The sequence below is a fragment of the Danio rerio genome, chromosome 6 (assembly GCF_049306965.1).
Source record: "Danio rerio strain Tuebingen ecotype United States chromosome 6, GRCz12tu, whole genome shotgun sequence".
Lineage (NCBI taxonomy): Eukaryota > Metazoa > Chordata > Actinopteri > Cypriniformes > Danionidae > Danio > Danio rerio.
In genome coordinates, this window is record NC_133181.1 from 29,851,653 (window position 1) to 29,877,961 (window position 26,309).

Sequence of the window (26,309 nt, forward strand, 5' to 3'; positions counted from 1 at the left end):
ATGTGTTGACTATTTGGCATTGAACTCGTTCACTGTGTTATAAATGTGATTTGTTTATGTTTTTATTACAATAAGTTATTATTTAAAAAAGTGATACTGCATTACTTAATCTGATTTAAAGTAATGTTTTCTATTTATTTCGAAACATATTTTGAAAAAAACTAGGGCATTATCTTTGGCAACTGTTATGTAAAATAATTTGGTATATTTATCTTTGGCCCACGGCTCTCAATGATATTTGGTTTTTGGCTCTTCATACAAAAAAGTTGATCTAAGTGCTGCTGAAATAGGGGATTTATGGCTCAGTGTAAAAGAAAAAAAACTATTTTTGAGAAAACTGCCTTTACAAATATGTAGGCTATTGCAATTTAAATTTACAGACACAATTTGATGAAGTGCAAGTAATTGGGTCTGGTATGTTTACTTTAAATCACACAGAAAAAAATATATATGTTATGTTCAATTTCAAAGGTGCATAAAAAACCTGGTTTGTGTTTGTGTCTAGCTTTAAAGCACAGATGTCAAACTCAGTTCCAAAAGGGCCGCAGCTCAGCACAGTTTAGTTCCAACCCTAATTAAACACACCTGATCAAACTAATTAAGTCCTTCAGGCTTGTTTGAAACCTACAGGTAAGTGTGTTGGAGCAGGGTTGGAACTAAACTGTGCAGGGCTTCGGCCCTCCAGGAATTGAGTTTGTCACCCCTGCTTTAAAGAAACACTCCACTTAAAAAAAAGGTTCATTTTACTGTTGACTTTCACAATTTTTTAATCCACTCCGCGAAACTCCAGGTCTGGTAGGAACATTTTTAGCTTAGCATAGATCATTGGATTGGATTAGATCATTAGCGCTGTGTCAAACTCTCCGCAGCACTACATAGTTTATCCCTAATTTAACACACCTGTTCAAACTAATTGTTTCAGGCTTGTTTGAAATCTACAGGTAAGTGTGTTTAAGCAGGTTGTGCTCCCTCAGTAACTGAATTTGACACCCCTGCAGAGTTATAAACATTTTCATATTTAAAGCTAGAGTCTTCAGTTGTTAGCTTGTGTACAAAGACTGACTATTTTCTTGGCCAATGTGGCTAGGAACTATACTCTCATTCTAGCCTAATAATCAAGGAATTTTGCTGCTGTATAATGGCTGCAGCAGGCGCAGTCATATTATTCAGCTTCAGTACAATTAAAATAGGAAAATTATTGAAACTTATTGGTTAATTTCGAGTGAGATACCAATGATCTAATCTAATTCAATGGACAATGCTAAACTAAGTTAAAAGTGTCCCGCCAGACCCGGAGAATAGCTGAATGGACTCAAACTCAACTGTTTACTCAACTGTTCACCAGCCTGGTGAAAGCGGTGGTTCTTTTTCTTAAAATATGGACCTTTTTGCAGTTATTAGCCTCATTTTCTATTTAATTATGAGCTTTAAATACTTTTAGCACATTTTTTGCTGAATTAGCTTGTCGGATGGTTATCAACCACCCTTTTTGATGTACCTAAAACATTGTATAAAGATTTTGAAGAACAAAAATATAAGAATAATTCTTTATTTTTAAATACAAACTTATTGCATCATATTTCATTAGAAAAAAAAGAATACTGTTTCAATTAAAAAACAGGCCATTGTCTTTTTTAGGCAAATGCAAACTGGGCCAGCATTCAAGTGTCCTCAAGTCATGCTGAAGCAACAGCACAAAGGATTCCGCTTGGTCTTAAAGCCTTCTTCGATGGTTATTTTCACATTTTATTATGGCATACCAGTCAAAATAGGAAAAATTAGGTTGTATATGGGACAAATTTTGGACCTTTGTCAGTGAGGGGTGGGTCTTTCGAACTATCCGAACCCCCCTGGCTATTGGCCTGGTTTAACTCTGGGAGAGTTATAATGTGAGCCTATTTTCAAAAAGTAAATTGTTCCTTTAAACATAAAAGCTTTAAATAAAGTTTTTAGAACCGTGTTTAGTCACCTGATTGCAATGTGTGAGTTTCTCTCCTTACACTAATGAATGATAATAATGCAGAAGCTGGAGGAGTCACTGCTTAACCCAGATAGCAGTGCTGAGGAGAAGACCTACACTGTGAGGGGCGATGAGGAGGAGTGCAACACCACACCAGTTCCTGCCCGCATCCGCGAGATCATCACCAGAAACCTGGCTGATGTGCCCACAGGTACTCATTAGTGAAAGTTCTGCTTGGGTATCAGTCTATTATTAAAACTCATGTATATTCAATCATCTCTATGCTTCTCTATTGATGAATCAGGCGAGGGCAGTGAGCTGGAGGAGAACCGGCTGCTGAAGGATCTGCCTACTCAAATGTCTGCAGACAGAGAGCAGCTGCTCAGCAGGCAGGCTGCGATCACTAGTCGGGTAGGAGCGTATGCACAAACTTTACACACATGCCCTTGGGTCTTTGGAAATCTGACTGATAAGCCATTTATGTATAGATAAGTGTACAATTAATCACATGATGATGATTCACTGTTATAATGGATTGCATAAGCCCATTTTAAACAGCCTTCCAGTATAAATGCAAACGATTTCCATATTGCAGCATTTGTTTAATCCCAGTCTTCGCGTCCCACCACGCTACACATTTCGTATGTTTTTCTTTTCCCGTCAGACGTTTCTTTTTAATTTTAAAATAAGTGCCCTGCAAAGTTGAATCCACAGGGTATTCCGCCATGATTTCATGTATCATTCATCAATCATTCATTTTTTCTTCAGCTTAGTCAGTGACTCCTTGATTTATCAGGAGTTTCAACAACGGAATGAACCACCAACTACTCTGTCTTAGGTTTTACGTAGCGGATACCTTTTGAGCCGCAACCCAGTACTGGCAAACACCCTGACACTCTCACATTCACACATGCGCTCATATACTACAGCCAACTTGGTTCATTCAATTCCCCTATAGCGCATGTTTTTGGATTGTTGGGGAGACCGGAGCACCCAGAGGACACCTATGCCAACACAGGGAGAGTATGCAAACTCCAATCAGAAATGCCAACTGGCCCAGCCGGGACTCGAACCAATGACCTTATTCCTGTGAGGCAACTGTGCTAACCACTGAGCCACCGTGCCACCTGCTGTTTCATTCAAAAGACATTTCAGTGTGTAATATGTGAATTTAAATTATTTTGATTTAAGGAGGTATATTGTGTCCCACTTCACACTTCTCTAGTGAGGTGCATTTGTGTATGAATGTGAAATGAAGGTTTCTTGTGCTACGATAGATGACACTGAAGGAGAATTGACTAGGAAGCAATGCAAACTGTAGGAACGTGTCAGTCAAAACACAGGTCATGGATAGAGCTCTTCTAACAAGTTGCTTATCAGAATCATGTGTGATAAATTAGAAAAACATGCAAAATATGATTGGTGGGGGGTGAGGACCAGGATTGAGAAACATTGCCCTAATGTATCGACAAGTATGCAGCCATTTCTGGTTATTTTAGCTGTACATAGTTTTTTATTTTTATTTTAGTTAGCTTTGATTTATGTTATTAACACTGGTTCGTAATGCAATTAGTTTTGGCGTTTACTGCACTACTTCTCAAGTTATTTGCATTCTGAACACAATATTTTATATTCAGCTCTATTTTATCCAACATGGAATTACATGTTGCATTTGTGTATCACTGTAGTATAGTTTATTCTGAATTATTTTCTGATTTTAAATCAGTTTTTACACAATGTTTCAATGCTTTAACGCAATGCCCCTCTCCCCTGTTTTAACTTTTCAACTTTTCCTTTCATTCTTATCAACAATAGCCAGACATCACAGATTTGGACAAAACCTTTGTTGTGGTTTCTCAATGCTAATGAAAAACAATTGCAGTTGTATACCATTTCCATTAACCAATTTTCATTTATTTATTCATATTCTTTTTGGCTTAGTCCTTTTATTAATATGGGGTCACCACAGCGGAATAAATGTGAACCAAATTTATTTATTTATTTATTTTTTTTGCTATAAGTCATTCAAAAAATAGGTGAGAGTAGGTGTATGCATTTCAAAGCCATCCGTTTATTCAGAGAAGAAGATGTGTTATCCAGGCATTAATGGCAAGGAATCTCTTGATACTTTGGAGATATATGTATAAGCCATATCACACTTATAGCAGTGCGATATGGCTGTATATCAGCACTGGTGGGAGACGTGCATTGACACGAGGCCACATGTGTCCCACCAGTGATGATAAACTGCTACGACTCGAGTGTGATATGGCTTATACATACATGTTCAAAGTATCAAGGGATTTCCTTGCCACTAATGCCTGAATAACACATTTACAACAGCTTATATACACAGGCATAATTGTGTATGTAAAAAAGAAAATCAAACACAGAGGGTTTAAAAATACATTTATATGAGGAACTACTTTCTTCCGCTATTCATCCATACCTGCAGCGGACATCAGAACAGCAGAAACCATTGCTACTTTACAAACATTACATTGAAGCTAGTATTTGAATGATTTTTGCTGACATTTTAAGATTATAAAGCTGAACGGAAATGCTATCAATCTACAAAAATTTCCAGGTTTTCTCTGTTGCAATTGGGAAATCACTGTAATGAACAGCGAAAAAGCCAAAGCAAACGTTATCAGATACTATGGTATAAATACAGCACTACAACATACAAAAGAGAGAGATGGGCTTAGTGTCACTTATCTGTTTTATAATGATTTGATCAGCTGTAGTTTGAAAAATTACTGGTTTTTCTCTTCTAGTTTGAAATTTGAGTTTTTCTCCTCTAAGGACTTATTATGCGGTCACTGTTGCCATCTTGTGGTGAATCGTCAACTGTCTTTGCTCTGCAATTATGCAGTTTATTTATAACAGTACACTGGCTTTCATCCAGCAACAACACATTCTAACTACATAAACAACTACATTCTCACCTAAAAAATACATCATGTTGTCCAACAGATGAAATAATTATCATACTGTAGTGCGTTTATTGACAGTTTATTGCTGTCACTCTATGTGGGCAAAGTAATACAGAAGGGTGCGGAGGCTGTACCAGTGCTGCTATTGCAGAATATTGAACGTTGTCAGCCAGTCAGATTCGAGAACAAGACAGAACTGTTGTGTGTATATATATATATATATATATATATATATATATATATATATATATATATATTTGAAGTCAGAATTATTAGCCCCCTTTTGATTTTTATGTTCTTTTTTAAATATTTCCCAAATGATTTTTAAAAGAGCAATGAAATTTTCACAGTATGTCTAATAATATTTTTTTCTTCTGGAGAAAGTCTTATTTGTTTTATTTCGGCTAGAATAAAAGCAGTTATTCATTTTTTTAAAAACATTTTTGGGACAAAATTATTAGTCCCTATGAGCTAATTTTTTTTTTCGATAATCTACAGAACAAACCATTGTTATACAATAACTTGACTAATTACTCTAACCTGCCTAATTCACCTTATTAACCTACTTAAGCCTTTTAATGTTACTTTAAGCTGTATAGAAGTGTCTTGAAAAATACCTATAAACTATTATGCTTAAAAATGTGCTGAGACAATCTTCCCAGAACAGAAATTGGGGAAAAAAATAAACAGGGGCGCTAATAATTCAGGGGGGCTAATAATTCTGACTTCAACTGTATATATATACAGTATATATATTTCCCCTGCACATTTGTGAATTGTTTTTTTTTTTGGTTTAATTGCTTAAAAAACTCATCCATTTTTAAATTTACATAATTTGAAGAGCAAATGAAACACTTCTGGTGTTTATTGTTATACTTCTAATGCTGGGAAGTGCAGAGTTTATGTCAAATGGAGGAAAACAAATGGAAATACCTATTCATGTTTCAGTAAACAACAGAAAAATGTTTGATTAATACAACATAAATGTATGTTACATAATATAGACAAAATTTCTCTTATAAGTGTAATAACCCACACATCTTCAGTACTGCTTTAAATATTTTTATTTTACTAGAAAAAAAAAAACATTTCTTTTTAATGGCTGAGAGGTGAGGGGAACAACACCATCTTTTTGAGTCCAGCTTTTATTTTTTATTATCAGAGCAATTCCAGTGTTATGGATATGATATTTGGAGTAAAAAATCAAAACATAAATTCATATAGAAAGTATATGTTAACATTATATTGCAACATCTGTTTATATTTTCTGAAACAACTAACCACAGAGTTAAAGGATCAGAAAAATATCAGTCTGCAAACATTTTTATTTTTAAATGAGAAAACTAAACATGCGTTATGGACGTGACCAAAAAAAGTCTGTGAGTTTACAGTCTACAACATACTTTGTAGAAATTATATGAATTAAAATGCACAAGCCAAAGAAAGAATTCTAATCAAAAGAATAAGAGTGGACTCTCTATAGACCTAAAACGATTGACCTGATTTTAAATTACGTTTTTGCATTTATGAGGAAAAGGCTTGTTATGGATGGGGAACCTTTGTGTTATGGATGTGACAGATGTGAAATTGGCACTTGTATGACTTTGGTAAATCAAATATAACTCTTCGAAAACACTGACAGAGACATTTTGAATATTTTTTAAAGTATTTTAAAATACTTGCTTACACAAAAACTATTTTATTTGCTATTTTGGAGAAAACTTTTTACATGGCAAGGTTGACATTTTGCATGGAATTGTGAATCAATGCATTCATAGTCCAACCTGTACGTCGCTGATCATTTACAGTTTAATGGAGGTTACTCCATTAAGTGTCAAGGCGGAAAGGAAAAGGTAGATGGTGGCCAATAAATCAGAAATCCCCTACATTCATGAAAATAGCTCACTTGCATGTTGAAAAATAAGTTGGATAACACTGTATTCTATGATCTCATAACATACATTATCCACGGTTTCTCTCTTTTCCCAGTCCTCCCTTGTCTATCAATCTTGTTAACCCACCCAAACGCATTCCCAAAGGTGCATCAGAAATCGAACCCAAAACAACCAGATATTGATGGGAATATGATCTTGTCCTCTGGCAGTATGGTTAATATCTCTAACACACTGCGCGTAATAAAAAACATAAGCCTCCATCTGGTGTATGGAGCATATGATTGATGCAAAGCTTCTGAGATGTGCACATTTGCCTCCTTGCTTGAAAGTCAAAACATGGCAATGTAATGTGGATTATTGCCTTCAAACTCTCCCTAGGCTTTGTATAATGGACACTGAGGGATTGTCGATCAGTAACCTGGTGGCAGAGGTTTCATGCACTCTGAACTAATGCAGTCTCGGTCCAGGAAAAGATTTTAAGTGAGTGTTTCCCTCCGTCCAGCAGTTTTTAAGGGATTGAAAACAGAGGAGGGACCATCACTAATAAAGTGAGAGGTTGATGGAGTACCTTTGGACCCTGCACTATTTTCCTTCATTTTTTTTTCTGAACATGTTGGTGGATAGACAGATGTGTGTGTATACCGAAGAGATCAAGAGAGGGAGTTACAGAGGCTCTTTGACAGAGAAAGAAGGAGCCACATGGCTTTGAAATGGAATATGTGCACAGCAAACATCAGAGCCGCAGCGCTCTTTCCGAGAGGGAAAACCCGTTTGGAGTTTTCGATAAACAAACGGTGGTAAAGGGCCATGTGAAAATCAGCTATGTCACATGGAACGAAATGTATTTTGTTTCTGCTTGAAGCTGGACTTTAGTACTGAAAAATGGAATGAACAACCTGTTCATGAAGAACCACTGGTTTATGAAGGACTGATGTAAGCTGAGCCAGATTTGTAGCTTATTCTACATCTACATTTCATTACATCTGATCAAAGCAGCAGCATTTCCAAATAAGAAATAAACTTATAATTATGTTTGTGTTTTTTTTCATCTTATTTTTGTTATCTAAATGAAGGAACATTTCATTAAGTGTCATTTCAATGGCATGTGAGACCTTCAAAACGTTTACTTCACCAAAAGATTGATTGGAAAATCAGCAAAAAAAAAAAAAAAAACTAAAAAGAAAAATATTAAACAGAAATCGAAAGAATGAGTAAAAGACATACTTTATGCTCAAATAAACGGGTAGCAGAAAATTTCCTTCTAAAGATACTTTATTTACACAGTGTAATGTACAGTTTTCAACTGTTTTTTTTTTTTTGTGTGTGTATTCCTACAAATATATTTGTCAATTCAATAATGTTTTGCTGTATAGGTTTGTAAGTATTGTATGTATAAAATGACGTTTTGTTTTTTAATGTATTTGTGGAGCCACTTTTTTTCAGAAGACATTTTCTATAAATAAGCATATTGTAAATAGGTGTGATAAATGTTATTATAACTCAGCCCCTTACACTTTTCTATATTTATGTTAAGTAATTTTACAGCAAAAAAAAAAAAAATACTCGACAGTTCTGTTAACAAGTCCCTCTCCTTGTTGAGCTTTGACAAAATGGTGAAAAAAAAAAATTATCAAGAATTTTAAAGGGCATCTAATTTACCTTGTTTACAAGATGTAAGATAAGACTTTGGTGTCTCCAGAATGTGTCTCTAAAGTTTTAGCTCAAATACACATCAGATCATTTATTACAGCCTCCAGATTCTGCCCGTTTTGCTGTCTGAGTTCAGTCCTGTTTTTGTAGCCTGTGGCTTTAAATGCAAATGAGCTGCTTTTCTCCGCCCACTGCTCCGATGTATATGTGTGCTTCTCCTGTATTACATGAGATGAACAGCAGTCAGTGATGGAGACAGACACGGCTGAAGCTGAATTAAGTTTATTTGATGTATTTGTGTTAGTTTATTCAAGCCTTCCTGAAATGAGTCAAAAACAAATGCAGCCGTAGTGATTATAGACCTTTTCCTTAAACACAAAATTACCCATTATGCTTTGCGTGGAAGCGCAAGGAGAATGATAAGAACTTCCATCCAGCAGCTGAAGCAAATAAACAGATTTTGACAGCTTTGAAACGATAGTTTTAGTCTATTTTACCTGCTTTTATCATCTTTGAACTAATACTGTTGTGGAACATCACCACCTCCTGGACTGATCATTTAAAAAAAAAATGCCATCTAGAAGGATGGAAAACTGCTGTGAGACATTTTCTCCCCGTTGTAAGAACTGCAGTTTAAATGAAGCCTTGTCATCGCTAAAGTTAACATTTTTTCTTTCTTTCAAATATATAACCAACCCAAACAATTGTAATTCACCAAAATGTTTGACAAACACATGTAGCCTGTACTGTCCCACTAACACACTGATTTAATAACTGTGACAAAGTGATATTTTGAAACCAGGGTAAATACTACACACTAAATGAAACATAAATGGCTCGCGATTAGAATGAACAGCAAATCAGCCAGCAGATTATCAATAATCAATTAGGTATGTTGCATGGCTTACATACCTGTTTCATGCCAGTAATCTGGTTTGCTGTATGATGCAGTGAGGTATTGCATGTGTGTGTGTACGTATTGAAGAGCCGCTGAGCTAACAGCTGACAGGCCGGGAAACACTTGACACTTGAACTGAATGTTTTTCTCTCGCTCTTGAACCACATCTGACAGATTATAATGGCTTTAACACACACCTTTCAAAGTTGTGTCACAAAATCACTTCGTAAACCACTCAAAACGCTATTGAAACCCATTTTTTTTCGAAGCGCAATTTACCAGTTGTAAATGCTGTAAATGGAAGTTTTAAACATTCTGGCAGAAGAGGGTGGTCGCTATGGCACCCTCCGCGCAGCCAAGAAAAAGGTCTATATAGTAATTGAGAATTACATAGCGATTTTACTCTCTTTATTACAAACATGCACTGTTATGAAGATGTTTTAAACCTATACAATTAATTATTGAGGTGCAGCTGATTACAGAGACTTGTAACATGTTTTAATCCTATATTCTTTGCAAAAATGTTTTGTGGACATGTGTATACATGTTATTTTGGAGACATGAACACCTGTCAATCAATTTGGTGGGCGGGGAAAATTGCACTCATACATCACGTTGCGGTGGGCCTCAAAATCAGAGGGATTTAGATCCTATTTTAACGTCAGTAAAGTTTAAAAAAAAAAACTTGTTGTGTTTCTATTACACTAATATGACAGTGGACACTCTATACCTTCACACAGTTCTGTCCAAACAGCTTACAAAAGTGAATTTTCATCATATGTGCCCTTTAAAAAGCATAAATAAGTTTGTCGAAAATAACTTTTCTTTATTTATTGTAGGTTTACAGCATCAGCTTGTCTCCCGACCAGCTTGATGTTTGGGGAAAAATAAAAAGCTCATTGACTTTCTCTCATGGGACTGTGCAAGAAAAAGCTCATTTTTCATAGAACACAAAGCTGTCGTTTGTGATAACAGTGCCCTCTTTTTCTTGGCCAGGTTTAATGAATGCCAACTGTGCACATTGCCAGTGGAGCCTATTTAAGATATAAGCTATAAATTTACTTAGTCTGGCTGGTATAAATAGCCTTTTTTTTTAAATCCACACTTTTATATTTTAGAGAATAAAGACCTGAGTCACATGCACTATAAGTGTGAATACATGTCTTTTTTTCCTTTCTGTCGCCAGTTGAGTAGACTCCAGTGCGAATGTGCTGACATGAAGTCAAATGACACCATGCATATAAATATTAACTTCAAGATGGTATGGTAACATAACATAAAAACTTTACACTGTGCCAATATACTAGCTTAAGTTTATGATTTCTAGATGGCTACTTTTTTCCTATCTATATTTATTTTATGTCACTTTTGATGAGAGATCATACATATTCTTGAGAAGTGTGATCAATTTAACCTGTCTTTCCAAATTACAGCATCAGTCAGTGGCCACATTTCCATCCACCTTTTTTTATGTGGATTTTGAATATGCGCATAAAAAAAATGGTTGATGGAAACGCCAAGATGTGCATACATTTTAAAAATGTGCATAAAAAACTATGCGCATAACAGAGTAGGATAAACTTTTTATTCGATGAGAAAATATGTGCATAAACTGGGAAGGAAACACTTTTACCAAACAAATTCCAGTATGCGCTTTAAAAAAGTCATGTGATTTTGTTATAAGAGTTCATGTGATGATAAAATACGCGAATGGACAAACCATCGGGCTGAGCACATTGTAAAACATCTGAAATGTTGTTTTGGTCATTCTAAAATGCCTTAACCATTTCAGTATTATTGTAGTATTTAGTGTTATTATATTATAAATTACTCGCAGAATCAAGAGAGTCTGTACTCCGTGTCTCACGCCTTCAAACACCACTGTGCGTTCACTGTGTGGCAGGGTTGCATTCTGAGGTCATTTATTTAATGAAGAAAAGATTCATGCAGCTTCTCCTACCGGAGAAAATTCCATTTTTTACTGTTGATATTTGGCGCCTGTTATTCAGGAAGTGATGATTTTATTGGCTTTGATTCATTGGATGGAAACGCCTCCACTTTTGCGCATAAAATTAATTCAAATTTTGGATGGAAAAATAGCTATTGTGTGTTTTCTGTTTGTAGGCAATCCTTTGTTAGGATCTTTCAATATCTGTTTTATGAATTTTTGGACTTTTTTGTTTTTAATGTAGTTAGGCATCTTAATTGAAAAAGTAATTAATATATTGCTTTCAGAAACAGCTGGATAAGGCAGCTGTAATGTAATGTGATGTGTATTTATATAGCACATTTATTGTGTATGGCCATACACCAAAAGCGCTTCACAATCATGAAGGGGGTCTCTCCACACCAGTGTGCAGCATCTACTTGGATGATGCGACGGCAGCCACAGGACAACGGCACCTGTGCGCTCACCACACACCAGCTATAGATGGAGTGGGGAGACAGTGATAGGGCCAATTCGATGGATGGGGATGATTGGGAGGCCATGATCGCAAGAGCCGATTGATAGACTTTGGCCAGGACACCGGGCTTACACCCCTACTCTTTACAAGAAGTGCCATGGGATTTTTAATGACCACAGAGAGTCATGACCTCGATTTAACGTCTCATCCGAAAGATGGCACCCACTGACAGTATAGTGTCCCCTTCACTTTTACCGGGGCATTAGGACTCACACAGACCACAGGTTGAGCGCCCCCTGCTGGCCTCTCTAATACCACTTCCAACAGCAATCTAGTTTTTCCCATGTGGTCTCCCATCCAGGTTCTGACCAGGCTTAGCCCTGCTTAGCTTCAGTGAGTAACCGGTCTTGGGCTGCAGGGTGATATGGCTGCTATTAATCAAGGATGGATTACATTGATTGAAAGTCAGCGCATTCAAATAGGAAAACACTCTCAAAATTCAGTTTTCACATCGCAACCAAATATGCATTGCAGAAACATCAATAAAACATGTAAGTTGAAATGTGTCTATTTTGGTTGTGGTCTGGGCTATTTGCAGCATGTTGCTGTATTTGGTTGCATTGCAAATATTAGCAGTGGGTTTCTATATTTGGTTGACACCACCCTGGGGCCACCCAGGCCACCCAATGTCAACTGGCTTTTCTCAATGTAGATGAGTAGTGGCTCTACTCTGAGCTTCTCACATTATCTCTAAGGGTGTGTCCTGCCACCTTGTGAAGGAAGCTCATTTTGGCTGCTTGTATCCAAGATCTTTTGTCCTTTCATTCATGACCCAAAGCTCATGACCATAGGTGAGAGTTGAAAGGTAGATTGACCTGCAAATCAAGAGTTTTGCCTTTTGGTTCAACTCCTTTACCACAACACACTGGTACACAGACCGCATTGCTGCTGAACCATTATATCTTTCATTCTCATGTTCTATCCTTCTCTCACTCATTAAATAAACCTCAAGATACTTGAACTCCTTTACCAAGCCAACAGGACAACATCATGCGCAAATAACAGAGATGAAATTCAATGGTTCTTGAACCTGACCCCTCTCTCTCAACCTAGACTGCGCCTAGAAATTCTGTCCATAAAAATAATGAACATTACTAATGACAAAGGCAGCCCTACTAGAGTCCAACATACACAGTTAACAGGTTTAACTGCAGAAAAAACTAAACATTTCAAAACTCAGAGTCCATTTAGGGGTCAATCATCATCAAAGTCATCTTCAATACTGTCTCTGACACACACACACACACACACACACACACACACACACACACACACACACACACACACACACACACACACACACTGCATTGACAATACAAACCAGACTTCAGTTAGTGCTATTAAAGTAAAGAAACAGTAAAAACATAAAATTACAATCAGTAAAAGTAACAAGCTTCCAGAAATAAATCTTCTGAAAACAAATATGGCATCACAAAAACTAGCATGTAAAACAAAAATGCAAAAAAAAATTGCCTTTGACTGCCTACGATGTCATGAAAATGATAAACTAAATCCTTTACTGCAATGCATTGCTGAATTGCAAACTTAACTCCTGCTCTGCTCATACAAAGACCAGATAGCCCATAACAGAATGTTGGACCCTATACTTAATGCCATGAGAGACACAGTCAAAGGCCTTCTCGAAGTTCATAAAGCACATGTGGACAGTATGAGCAAACTCTAGTGAGGTTAAAGAGCTGCTCCGGTGTTCCATAGCCAAGACAAAATCAGCATCGTTCTGCCTAAATCTGTGGTTCTACTATCTGCTGAATTCTCCTCTCCAGGACCCTTGTATGAGAATTGCGATTCCCCTTTTACTTTGAAACACACCCTCTGGTCCCATTTATTTAAAAAATGGGGACCACCACCCTAGTTTCCCAGTCCAGAGGCACTGTCCCTAACCTCCATTATCCAGTCCAAATGCTTTGCCACTGTGGGGCTTGCAGATTACAGTGATTTCTGCTTGGGTGATGGGTAAGTCAACCCCTGCTTCCTCAATTGAAGGCCTCCTCAGAATATTCTTTCCACTGTCCCACATCTCCAGTTAAACAGCTTCTTACTACCACTATAAGCAGTGTTGCTAAAGCACCGCCACATCTCTTTATTAGGCTTGTCAAAAATAATTGTTTCTTCAAAGCACCGTGATGGAGATGCGGACAATTCAGTATTGGTTCGATAATAGATCATAATTGGTTATTACGTACTGACGTCATTTATTTCCTATGCGCTATAGAATACTATGGCGAAGTAGGCGAGGGCGAGTAAATAAAACACTCCTACTACTTAAATAGCAGATAATTGTGCACACTGCTTCACTGCTTGCGAGTTTGATGGAAAGTCTGTCACTGACACTGAAGAAGGTACAGCACAAGCAGCTATTTCACTACTTGAGAGAAATGCTGTAAAACTCCATCTCTGTCTCTCTCTCAGTTTGGACATTTGACCCGTTGGCATGTTCGTGAGGTAACTTTTCCTCTCCTCTTGGCTGTTAAAGCTATACTTGTGGATCCAGACATTAGCGTGCCTGTGATGTGAGTTTTCTTCACTGCGTCTATTGCGTTTACTGTGATAAACGCGTATTATGCGTATATAGACTGTGACCGTGGCTGTTCTTCCCGCGTCACTCATCGGTGAACAGCACTTTTCGTTTTTTAGAGCCAATTGCAGCCCTTTCTGTTGAGCGGGTAAGACAATGACCAATCATAGTAATGTATGAATTTGCTTGACAGCGCTCAAAAAGCAAGCAGGATAATATTTACATTAGTTTATTTGCTATAAATGCTCATGTTGTCTTCTGTGCATGTGTTGGAGTTCTGTCTAAAACATTCAAAAAGAGGGTTTTCTTTGAGCAGGTCAAAATAAAGGTGCAGTTCACATATCTTACTGCTTGTATCTAAGGGCCATATTGTATTACAAATAATATATAAATATTCATATATTTATTGATTTTAATAAATATTTTTCTTGTGTTGTGAAGAAAATCTAATTGTGTATGAAAACCATCGTCAATGCATCGTGAGGCACTGAGATATCAAACTGAAACGAATTGATGGCATGATAATCATAACCGAATCGTGATACCAGTGTAGGTTTACACTCCTACTCTTTATGGCTGCTCTGACAATAAAGATGGACAAAAGGACATCACTATTTTGACTGTTTTCATCATTCTTTTATTAATTAATGCATTCTTTCATTTTCTTTTCGGCTTAGTCCCTTTATTAATCTGGGGTTGCCACAACGGAATGAACTGTCAACCTATCCAGCATGTTTTTACGCAGCAGATCGCAGCAGACCCCTCCAGCCACAACCCATCTCTGAGAAAATCATTCATTCTTTTTTTCATAAATTTTACTTCAGCTTAGTCCCAATTTTTTCAGGGGTTACCACAACGGAGTAATTCTAAACTATGCCAAACTACTGGCATACACTTTACACAGCAGATGCCCTTCCAGCCATGCTGGTAAACACTTATACACTCTTTCATTCACACACTATGGATCATTTTAATTGATTAAATTCACCTTTGGCGCATGTCTTTATTGGTGGTGGTGGTGGTGGTGGTGGTGGTGGTGGTGGTGGGGTGGTGGTGCTAATAGAGCACTTGGAGGAAACCCACACGAACATGGGAAGAACATGCAAACTCCATACTTGTTCTCATAGATAATAAAAATGTTTCTGAGCAGAAAATTGGTCATTTGAAATAGCAAAAAAAAAACACATTGTAATATTATTTTCACACCACTGGTTGATCATATAAATACTTTGTAAAATAGCAGACAAGAATCTCACACTTACCTTAAAGTGGATTTTAGGTAAGCTTACCAACAACAAAACTTCTGGAGTGCTTTTGGCTATGCGTGGTTTTCCTACACTGTGACTTTAATGAGCTGTTAGACTATAAATCACAAACTTGCATTTTAATATTCAGGTGGGAAAGTTTTTATTCACTCCGGTTTCCCCCACAAGTCCAAAGACATGCGCTATAGGTTAATTGGGTAAGCTTAATTGTCTGTAGGTATGTGTGTGAATAGAAGTGTGTGTTTCCCAGTGATGGGTTGCAGCTGGAAGGACATACGCTGCGTAAAACATAGAGTATGCTGCATAAGTTGGAGGTTCATTCCACTGAATGAAAAATGAATGAATGTTTGACTTGGTTTCTTCAGTTTATTTGACTCAGCATTTGTGCTAAAGTGGGTGATGAAATTAGAATTTATGGCTTTTTTATCTATTTGGACTGATTGGGAGTTTTGCTCGGTTAACTTTAGTAGTCCTTAGAGATGTTTCTTGTTCTTTAGTCTGGCAAATACCTTAAAGATATTGAGATGAAGTGGCTATAGTGGCTCTGATCTGTGAGTGTTCCCACTTTCACTCCTGGGGAGTAACTCCATATCACTATTTTGAAATAAATCTGGTGTGGCACATCTTAGGACTACTTGAAAAGGAGCAGCAAGCCCTATAAAGTCCTTCTCATGGCTCTCAGGACAGTTTGAGAGAGGCCTCCTAAACAAGAGAGCGAATGGAAATATTTGGGCAGGGAGCAAGGTTTTGCTCTTGAAAGCACACCTCTGTCTTCTGGCAAAATCACAGCAATCTCTTGTGACCCTTGAAAATTGCCCCTGAACTGGGATAAACCTTGACCCAGTTTGCAAAGCTGCATCGTCTCAGGAGGATGAAAAAATGTTGATGTGAACTTTGACCTTTCTCTGTTGATGTTGGCCAACCGCCAGCTTGTAGTTTCTCAGGCACTGGGGCTGTGTGTATTTGTGTGGGAGTGTGTACGTTTGTATGTGTGGGTGTATGTCAGGGGATTGCGTGGGTATATATTTTACAGCTCCAAGGCAGTTTTTGGACCAGGATTGTGTGAGACAGTCTCCCTGTGTGTTTTTGTAGGAGTCACCCAAATGTAGATTTAGATGTATGATAGAGCAGAAATGTTAACTAAATGAAGCACTGTAGTAAAACAACAATCACGAGGCCACAAGCTTTTAAGCTGAGAGATAAATCACCAAACAAGTGAAAAAAGGAGGGGGTTGCAGCTAAAACGTGATGCTATTTGTCAGAAAACCTTTCTGAATTGATCCGGACTCGCAGACTAGTTGGAGACTTTTTGACAAAGAGCATGGCAGCTTCCAGGCTCTGCGTTTTTGACCTAATCCCCACTCCTTTTTACTTTAAAGGTCTTGTCAAACATCGTTGCCACTGATATGGTTGTTTTGTTAGAGTGAAAATGGTGTGCTCTTTTTGGCTCAATCTTTCCAGTTTATTTCTCCTATGTGAAGCTGCTAAGCCTAGCAGTGGTCGTAAGTGGAGTTGAGCCAGTGAAGCTGGATCTGTCAGCTGTCTATGAGTCGTAAAAATGATTGACGCTCCAGAGAATCATTCCTCAAAGAAGGGATCATCCCAAAGTCCTCACTACATTTAATTAAGTGTCCTTTATCTTTTTCCATATTTCTCTCTCTTTTCCCTGTTTGACTGCTTATTTGCTTCTCTGACTGTGGGAACAGAAAAGCGAGCTTCCTTGAAAGTATTTTACCATTTGCTTGCCATTTAATTTACACATGACATCAAGTAGATTGGTGACATTTAATGGCCTGTTTCCGCTGAGTGGTACAGTACAGGTTGGTACTGATCACCTTTATACTTGTGTTTCTACTGCCAATGGTGTGGTGTACGACAGAAAGTTTCAGTCAACGTCATTCTCGCTTGAGGAAATGTCAGAGTAAAGGTGCACAGGGTTGTTCACATATGGTATGAGAAACGCTTCTCACAAAACAAATGCGTTATACAGATGTTACTACTTCAATGTGTTCCTTGTGCCGCCATTCATACCGCGGCGACGGCGGTACTTGATGCGCCAGCAGCATTTGACCGCTGGGTGGCACTTTAACCACAGATATTCAGCTTTGCCTTTTCACAATGCTAAACAGACTGTTCTGTAGGCGTAGCTTACTGTATGTGATGTGTTCAATTAAAATATAATTTTAATTGAGTTTTTCTGGTAATAGACATGCTCTTACACTATACTATGCTGTAGAAAAGATACATGGTGAGAAGTCAAAAAGCAAATATAAGAATTAAGTTATTAGCCTTCAGTGCCCGATTAAATTGCGTTGGGGTGAAAATAATGTTTTGATTTCTTTGACTATCATGGCAATGTTATAATCTCAAATCTTAAACGTGCGCATATAAAAAACAGCAAAATAATATAGATTATCCTGCCGGTAGAGCACATCACCTCACAGTTGTGAACTTGCGATCACCTCAACTTACATATATAAATGCTTGTGTATAAATGTTCATTACTAACCTTTCTATGAACAATGCCGAAAATAGCCTACTGTAATGTCTGCAATAAAATAAAATAAATAAATAAATGCAACATATATGAACACACACAGACCCTTACAGTCTCCGATATGTTACTAATTACAAAAAAAACTACACACAGCATACATTTAGTCCTCATTTGGGTTCAAAAACAACACACAACACATAGCCCACAGTCAAATCTTTCATCTGTATCTTTAATCTTCACCAGCACATGTAACGTTTTAGTAGAAAGTAATTCCGTCAGTCCCGAGTTCATAATAGTCCAGAAGGTGATGACAATAGTTAAACATGGCATTTTGTTCATCTTTTAAGTTGCTGAAAGAATCATTTGCTCCTTTGTTTTTTCCCGGGTTCTCCTTTGTTTTTTCGCACTTCACTCTCGTGTTTGTCCATTTCACAAGGTATTGGATGTCAGAGCATTTCAATAATCATGCACACATTATTATCATCAGCTCAAGAAGTTCGTTATTTTAAATATAGGTGCACACGCGAGAGATCATAAGATCTGGGGAACGTGAAACCGACTTTACCGGTATATTCAAAAAAGCGCTGTTCACACAGGCGAGGACGTTATGGAGTTTTTCCAGAAAAGACTGTTCACACATCCATTCCAAAATACTGGTAAATTCTGACATCCTTCACCACAAATTAGCCTTTAACGGCTGTGCTTGTATTTGTAAACATTTGACTACATTACAAACTCTGTGGATGATCAGTATTGTGAACAACTTTGATGAAAACATATGAAGGATCACTTTCGCATGTCGAGATGTTCATAATATGTGCGTGTGCTGGCGCTCACAGGCTGTTTCACAGGCACACGCAAAGCTTGAAGGTAAACAAACAACGGCTTATCATAAGCATCTTATTGATGATTATTTACACAGTTGGCATTAATGAAAACATATAAACGTTATCTGACTAACTTCTAGCAGCTAAATGCATCTGGGAAAATATTCAAAGGCTTTTATTCTCATAAACCATGCGGACGTAAAAGCATCTTACTGTTCTGATTGGCTAAAGTAGACGTCCACGTCAGCACGTTCTAGACGTGCACGCGCTCTTTCCGGCAATCTTCCTTCTGCAATCACACAGCGCAGCATTCCGGCAAATTACCGGTAATGTTACAACTTCTCTTTCCGGAAAATAGCCAGAACGAATTTACCGGTATTTTCAAAAAGGACCTGTTCACACATACAACCTTTCCGGAAAATTGCTGGTAATTTTCCGGAAAGGTCTGTATATGTGAAAGGGGCTATTGACTGCGTGATTCATTGTGAACACTTTCATTGTAATCTATGTTTAAAGCTGATTAATTAAACTAAAATGTAGCTTGTAACACAAATAACACAAATGTTATTTCTTATAATGTTGTTACTTAGAAAAGTAAATATTACGTATAACTCGCATTACCCCCAACACTGCCTGTAAAACATATGTACTTAATGAATAAGCACAGTAATTTCACCACATCACAATCCGGTAAGATAGTAATAGCACAGAAAAGCTTAAATTAAGCTTTCTCCCACAATCAAATTGAACAGATGGTATCATTTTTTTCTAGGATGGCTTTGAAAATCTCAGAAAAACATAAATTAGTATTTCGTGACCCTTTAAATATCTATTATCTTCTGTAAGTGTCATGTCACGCAGCTGCTTTGCTTTCCAGTCAGAACACACATCATTCCTAGTTAGGACTCTGTGTTAAATACTATTTTATTAGCATCTCATTCATGTGGCTTATTTTGTTCTTTTAGTTTATAGTTCAATTTTAAAATTACAAAGTACATATGTTTTATGGTTGTTCACTTGTTTGTTTACATCCCTCACTGTGGAAGGTGGTTGTAAATTCCAAGGCCAATTGATACAATATTGTGCATGTGAACATGTGTTTGTGTTTTTATTTCGCGTGTGGATACTGCCTGTGTCCCGTTTTTTTTTTTTTTTTTTTTACCTCCCAGTAGGTCTCCTCCACAGCAGCTGTGACTGTGGTCAAACAGTGCTCCATGGTGATAGTGGCGGGTTTGTGCCTGGGGGCTGCAGTGGGGTCTCTGAGCTGGGGAGCTTCACAGTTCTCTGATTCTTGGCCAGCATTGTGTAATCACTCACAGTGGCGCTGCAAAAACAGCTTTCACAATCAGCTGGATATCTCTCAGCGGGCGAGAACTCCGGCAGGGACCTCGAGAAGGGCATATTAGTTGAAAGAGGACAGCGAGGAGACACATGGGACAGGCGTGTTGTGTTTGTATGTTTGAGTTTGCATAAATGTTTAGGTTGGCATTTAATGAATTTTGCATGTGTATGAGAACTGAACTTAGCACGGGGCAAGTATGGAGGAGGTGTGTGCGTGTGTGTATATGTAGAGGAACTGTACGTCCGCTCCAGCTGTGTTTGGGAATCTGACAGATTATTCACTACATTAATTCCCTTTATTAAGCCTCTGAGTCTAGGCCAAGCCAGTGAGAAGCTCACAGCTGTAACCCCCTCTATGCCACAGCATATGACTGACGCAGTTTATCCTCTGTTTATGGGAGATACTGTGAGCAAGAGACTTTGTTTTCCACTGCTTTTGTGCTTGGGAATTTGTGGACGAATGATTATTGATGTGCTTGTGGGTATATAAATATATGTGGATGCTTTGTGTATCTTGTATTTTTGTGTATAATGTACTGTATGTGTAGGTGTGATTCAACCGCATCTGGTAGATGTTCTGGCTTTTTAGTTTTTTCTTTATTAAGAAGTGTACGACCAAAAGGTTTTATTTGAATGTGATTTTACATTTTAAATTAAAGGCATGCATTTATAAATTAAATTATATATTTTTATTTACTTTTATAACAATATTATTTGACATCACATGTTAGTTTAATGTCTAGGACTGTCATGTTAATGTACAACAAAAACAAAACATATTTGAATCTGGTATAACTGCTGGTAAGATTGTTTGAGCGATAGATAAATGAGTAAAAAAGGGTGAGCATGGTCTTTCATGTTGTAAGCACAAAAGTTTTTTTAGAGAAATCTGGTAACACTGAATGCATATTTACAATGACCAGTCTTTGATCAATGTGCTTGCCATTCTAAATCTGTAGGACAAAAGAAAATATTTATATTTTCCACAGAAAAAAAGTCATACACTGAATCCATATATGTCTATTTTAATACTATAAAGTATGTTATAAGCAGTATGTGATTGCTGAAGTGTGCTTCTGATGAACAATTTACCATCCCATATTAGGCTAACAGAGAGGATTTGTCGATGGAGTTTAAAAGATTCAACAATTATAATATCATGTGAGAATTAAAACATGAGAATTTCAGTCATCCTACATACTTGTACATCTATACTTTAGAGTTTTAGGAAAAACATTAATAACTTGACTTTTAGTTGATCATTTGGTATCAGAAGTGGCTTATATGAAAGGCAAAGGCCTCTAGATTACGTCTTTTTTGCCTAAATAAAATATGGTCATGCCTTATTTTTTAATAATTTTATTACAACAGTAAGGTCTTACTTTGCTTAGACAAAAGTCTTGTCACTTAACAGAAATAATGAACAGTAAAGAATATAAAGTCATGCTGTAGTGGAAAAATAATTCATATTGTGTTTGACTCCCTTGAGCTTGGTGGACTGCATCCAGACATCTCTGCAATGACTCAAATAACTTAATATTTAAAGTCATCTGGAATGGCAAAGAAAGCATTCTTGCAGGACTCCCAGAGTTTATCAAGATTCTTTTGATTCATCTTCAATGCCTCCTCCATCTTACCCCAGACATGCTCAATAATGTTCATGTCTGGTGACTGAGCTGGCCAGTCCTGGAGCACCTTGACCTTTGATTTTTAGGAACTTTGATATGGAAGCGGAAATATGAGAAGGAGCGCTATCCTGCTGTAAAATTTGCCCTCTCCTGTGGTTTGTAATGTAATGGGCAGCACAGATGTCTTGATACCTCAGGCTGTTGATGTTGCCATCCACTCTGCAGATCTCTCTCGCAGCCCAATACTGAATGTAACTTCAAGCCATGACTTTTCCTTCACCAAACTTGACTGATTTCTGTAAGAATCTTGGATCCATGCGGGTTCCAATAGGCCTTCTGCAGTATTTCAACAGATGATTAATCTGGGAAAAAAAATCTACCTTCTGTCATTTTTCCAAATAATGAACTAGAAGTCATGGTATTATTTGTTGCTCTTACAACTGGGATTGACGACAAGACTTTTGTCAGGTAGTGTATGTTTCAAGCAAATTCAGTAACAACCATGCAGTATTTTTTTGACTTGGCATGGAAGGGAAGGATGTAGTATATACACTATTTAGTAGTTTGTACACAGAAGTATTTCATGTTCCACAGATGATATTAGCCATCAGACTTCAAAAAATAATTTTCTTTAAATGTTTTCTGTATTTACTCTAAATATGAGAACTTCCAGAGTGAAAGTTGTGACACTAAAAATAAATAAAACTTTGGGTAGAAATTAGGAATTGTTGCACTTATTCATAGAAATGATCCTAATAAACCTCCTACTCCAATTTGGAAAATGCAAATGTTCGATATTCATTAAGATTATCTGACATTGTGCGTTTTAGAAAATATTCTGTGCGAAGCTGGAACTCCAGGAAGCTTGACGGAAAATGAACATGATTCTAAATATGTTTTCTCTCATATTAGAGGATCAATCCACTCTTATGACCACATGGAGAGAGGAGCTGAATATTCTTGGCCCTTGTGCAAAGAGCTTTCAGTGGCCTTGAAAATGTTCTCTTGTTGGCAGATGAATCAAAGTGCTGCCGTTCCTTGATGTATTGTGAAATATTTATCAAACAAGACAATACAAGGAGTGGCACAAATCATAAATATTAAGTAATATAAAAAATGTTAACTCAAAACATATTGTAGAGAGAGGGCAGCGTGGGGCCTCTCTCTCTCTCCCCATAAAGACACTGAATCCAGGGAATAGATACATTATAAAACAGTGGAAGCCATATGGCAATATAAACCGTGGATCCGGTATTTTGCAATATGTTGCATGTTGATCATTATTGTAAAATGTCAGTAGATGACCTTAAATGAAAGACAAGCATTTGCAATGGGGCCCCTCTTGCATTAGTGTCTCTCAGAGGCTGTTCTGAATGTGTATTCTGCTGAGGATAGTAAGAGGTACATATACACTTTTTGGTCAGTCGATAGAGTAGGGGAAATGTTGTGTCTTTGATTAAAATGATTTGAACTCACCCTTGTGTTGTTTTAAACTTCTGTTTGTCATTTTCAGGGAAAAAGCACAGCAGTATAGTACAATCTCAAAATAATCACAAGAAGACAGTGCATATGATGTACACTGCATTCTTCTGCTGTGAAAGAACACGTTCTACTAAAAAGTTATTGGCAGTCTGTTTCTTTTTGCAGTGATTAGTTGGCCCCTGAAGACTGTCACAATCTCTGTCTCTTGTGTCTTGGTGTCAGCATCCTGAGGCAGTGTTTGTGTCAGGGAGACAACACAAACACAAATGAAGGATTCAGCAGTAAATAGTTTATTTGGTAAGCCTGTTGAAATCTTGGGAAGGAGGAAAATGGGCTGCCTTGGAGAAACAGCCCACCACCGTGAGAATGATGGTGTCGCCCTTGAATTAAGAGAAGCACAATCAAAGATTGGGTGTGAACTGAGGCAGGAATTTATGGGCGTAGGGTGTACACTAGTGTGTGGTGCATTGGCAATCTTGTTCTGGCAACCTTGGCCATGGACATCCACTAGAATTACTGACAGATGGTAGTCAATGACCTCTGAACTCCTAAACGACAGGCCAACTCTGGGTGAGTGACCCCACTGGATAACTTCCAAGTACAGTTTAATTAGAGCAAACCGGCTAGCTGCTGGAGCCCCTCTTGACACTGGGCTTTTCAGCAAGGCCTCCTCTATCCATCATGCCCCAGGAAAGGAATCCCCAGGAAAGCAAATAAAGGTGGAAAATGAAAGCACAAAGATGCACCTTCCAATCCATACATGACTGCTAAGATAGTAAAGTGCCTACTCTGACATCAGAGGCACCCACCTCAACAATGAATTGATGTTGAGGATCAGGAATAAACAAAACAGGAGAATAAATAAAGTGGTAATTTAATTTAGCAAAAGCCTCCTTTGCATCATAATTTCTTTTGAATGGTAGCTTGGAATATGGGAGTGGTATCAAGAGTGAAGAAATCTGACCAAGTTCCAGAGAAAATTGTAATACAAGTTGGTTAACTTTAGGAACCACTGCAGAGTCTTACAAGATTAGGGAGTTAGCCTTTTGACAATGGTCTTACCTTACTGTTGTCTGCCTTTATGTCTACCACAGATATTAAGATCCTGAAGAGCATAACTAGGCATCAATGAAACTATTCTCCATCTTTAAAAAAAGCTGGTTCTCCGGTAGCTGTTGTAGCACCCAAAACATTCTGAGTGTGTACCGGTGGAGATGGAGAATTTATAAATATATCTATTGGAATTAAAAAATATAATAAATAAAACATAAAGGCAAAGCAAATAACCATATCTCTCAACACATTGGTAACCAGTGACTGGAAGACAGCTGGGGCTTTAGTCAGACTAAATGGTATAACCCCTTACCAAAGGTGTCCCTTAGCTGTGTTAAAAGCGGTGTTGAATTTTTTACACTAACCCCCTCATGTATGTGAATAAGAGGTCAAGCTTGGTATGTAGGTGACATAAGAGGCAATTGGTACCTGTTGGTTTTGTTCATGTCAATCAGGCCTTGATAATCTGTTAAGGGATAAAGGAAAACATTCTTCTTTTTGACAGATTCCAGTGTTTGCAGGAGATGAAGAAGGTTCGATGAGGCTTTGAGAGATTTGTTAATGTACTTGTATTTGGGCTTTCTCAGAACCAGAAAGGGAAAAATAAGTGAATTTTATTTAAGTTAAGAAGTGCTGGGGAGGAGCTCAATGGCACAATCATATGTGTAATACGTAGGTGGGCCGGGACATGCATCTGGTGCAGTTTATTCTTACAGGACCCTGGTCAGATCAACCCATAAACTTAACCCTGGGCTCCTAGATCAGTGGCAAACAAGAGTTAGAAAAGTCACCAAACTTAATAGAGACCAGAAAAGGACTGGTTCTGAACCTGACAATCATTCAAGTAGATGGCAAGACTCAAGAGGAAATCTGGATACCAAACAAGGAAAGAAAGCATAAAAAAGGGGAGAGAGCTAGACAGAGAAAACAGTCCCGCTCTGCTCTTTTCTTGTCCATTGCAAGATATGGTTCTAGCGGCTCTAGTGTCAATTGTATGGGCTAATCATTCATATTGGTGGAGATAATTCTCTGTTATCCTTTGGCTGAGAGTATTGAAAAGTCTTGATTAATAGGTAATTGAATTGAATGCAAGTTATCTGCTATAAAAAGTCTGTTACTTTATGAAAAATAAATGTATAGTTTGCATCAAACAAAAATGAAGCATTGCAGTAAGAAATATTTATTTTGTAATGCTGTTTATATATGCATGTCAGTTTAATAAATAATATTTCTGCTACAAAACAAACAAAAGATTATAATAAATAATCAAATTCAAGGCTGAAAGCTGCAAAACAGTCATCAGTAACTAAATAAAAATAAATAAATAATATACACCTCAAGAAAGAATAGACAAAAGAAAGTAAAGTAAAGTCTCACTTCTATCACTCTTTAAAAGTTTTGGTTTCAGTTTGTGTCAATTTAAATGTTCGGTGTGAGCTGATTTTCATTTTTCTGTGTTAGTGGAAAAGCAGGCGAGTCAGCCGACCCAATTTATGAACAGGATTCTTGCGATGACCACCGGCGCAATACCGCTGTTTGTTATGAGCCGCAGTTTCAGTGTAAACTTAGTAAAGGAGAGCTTCTTTGGCGATGATATGTACAGTATTAGATTTGACTTTTAGCGGACATTTGCGCTAAACACGCAGTGAATGAAACGCATCGAGATTCGGGCGCTTTCTCCGAAAAGCACGTACTCGATTGATCTCAGCTGGCAGATCAATATTCACCACATGTCATGATCGCTCTTATCTGCGCCTCAACTTTAGGTGGGGTTTGCAAACCTGTGTGCTTTAAGTTTTCAGTCTTCAGCCGTTTGCATTTCCCCTGGTCATAAAAGTTCCTTCCCTGTCATCTGACAGCGGAATACCTTGAGTGA

At 37.5% G+C, this 26,309-nt stretch overlaps 1 protein-coding gene across 5 annotated transcripts in view; it reads left to right on the top strand.

Moving 5' to 3' along the window:
* The window catches only part of crocc2 (ciliary rootlet coiled-coil, rootletin family member 2), an 86,106-nt gene that overhangs the window by 1,217 nt on the left and 58,580 nt on the right, over positions 1–26,309 (top strand). For 4 of the 5 annotated variants that reach the window (XM_073954135.1, XM_073954133.1, XM_009302427.5 and 1 more), the window contains 2 exons: positions 2,024–2,171; positions 2,265–2,371. In XM_073954135.1, the coding sequence (XP_073810236.1) occupies positions 2,318–2,371 (54 nt within the window). In that variant the 5' untranslated portion in view covers positions 2,024–2,171; positions 2,265–2,317. Of the gene's footprint in view, positions 1–1,045; positions 1,890–2,023; positions 2,172–2,264; positions 2,372–26,309 lie in introns of those variants that run through there. The other variant, XM_073954136.1, reaches the window with a different exon arrangement.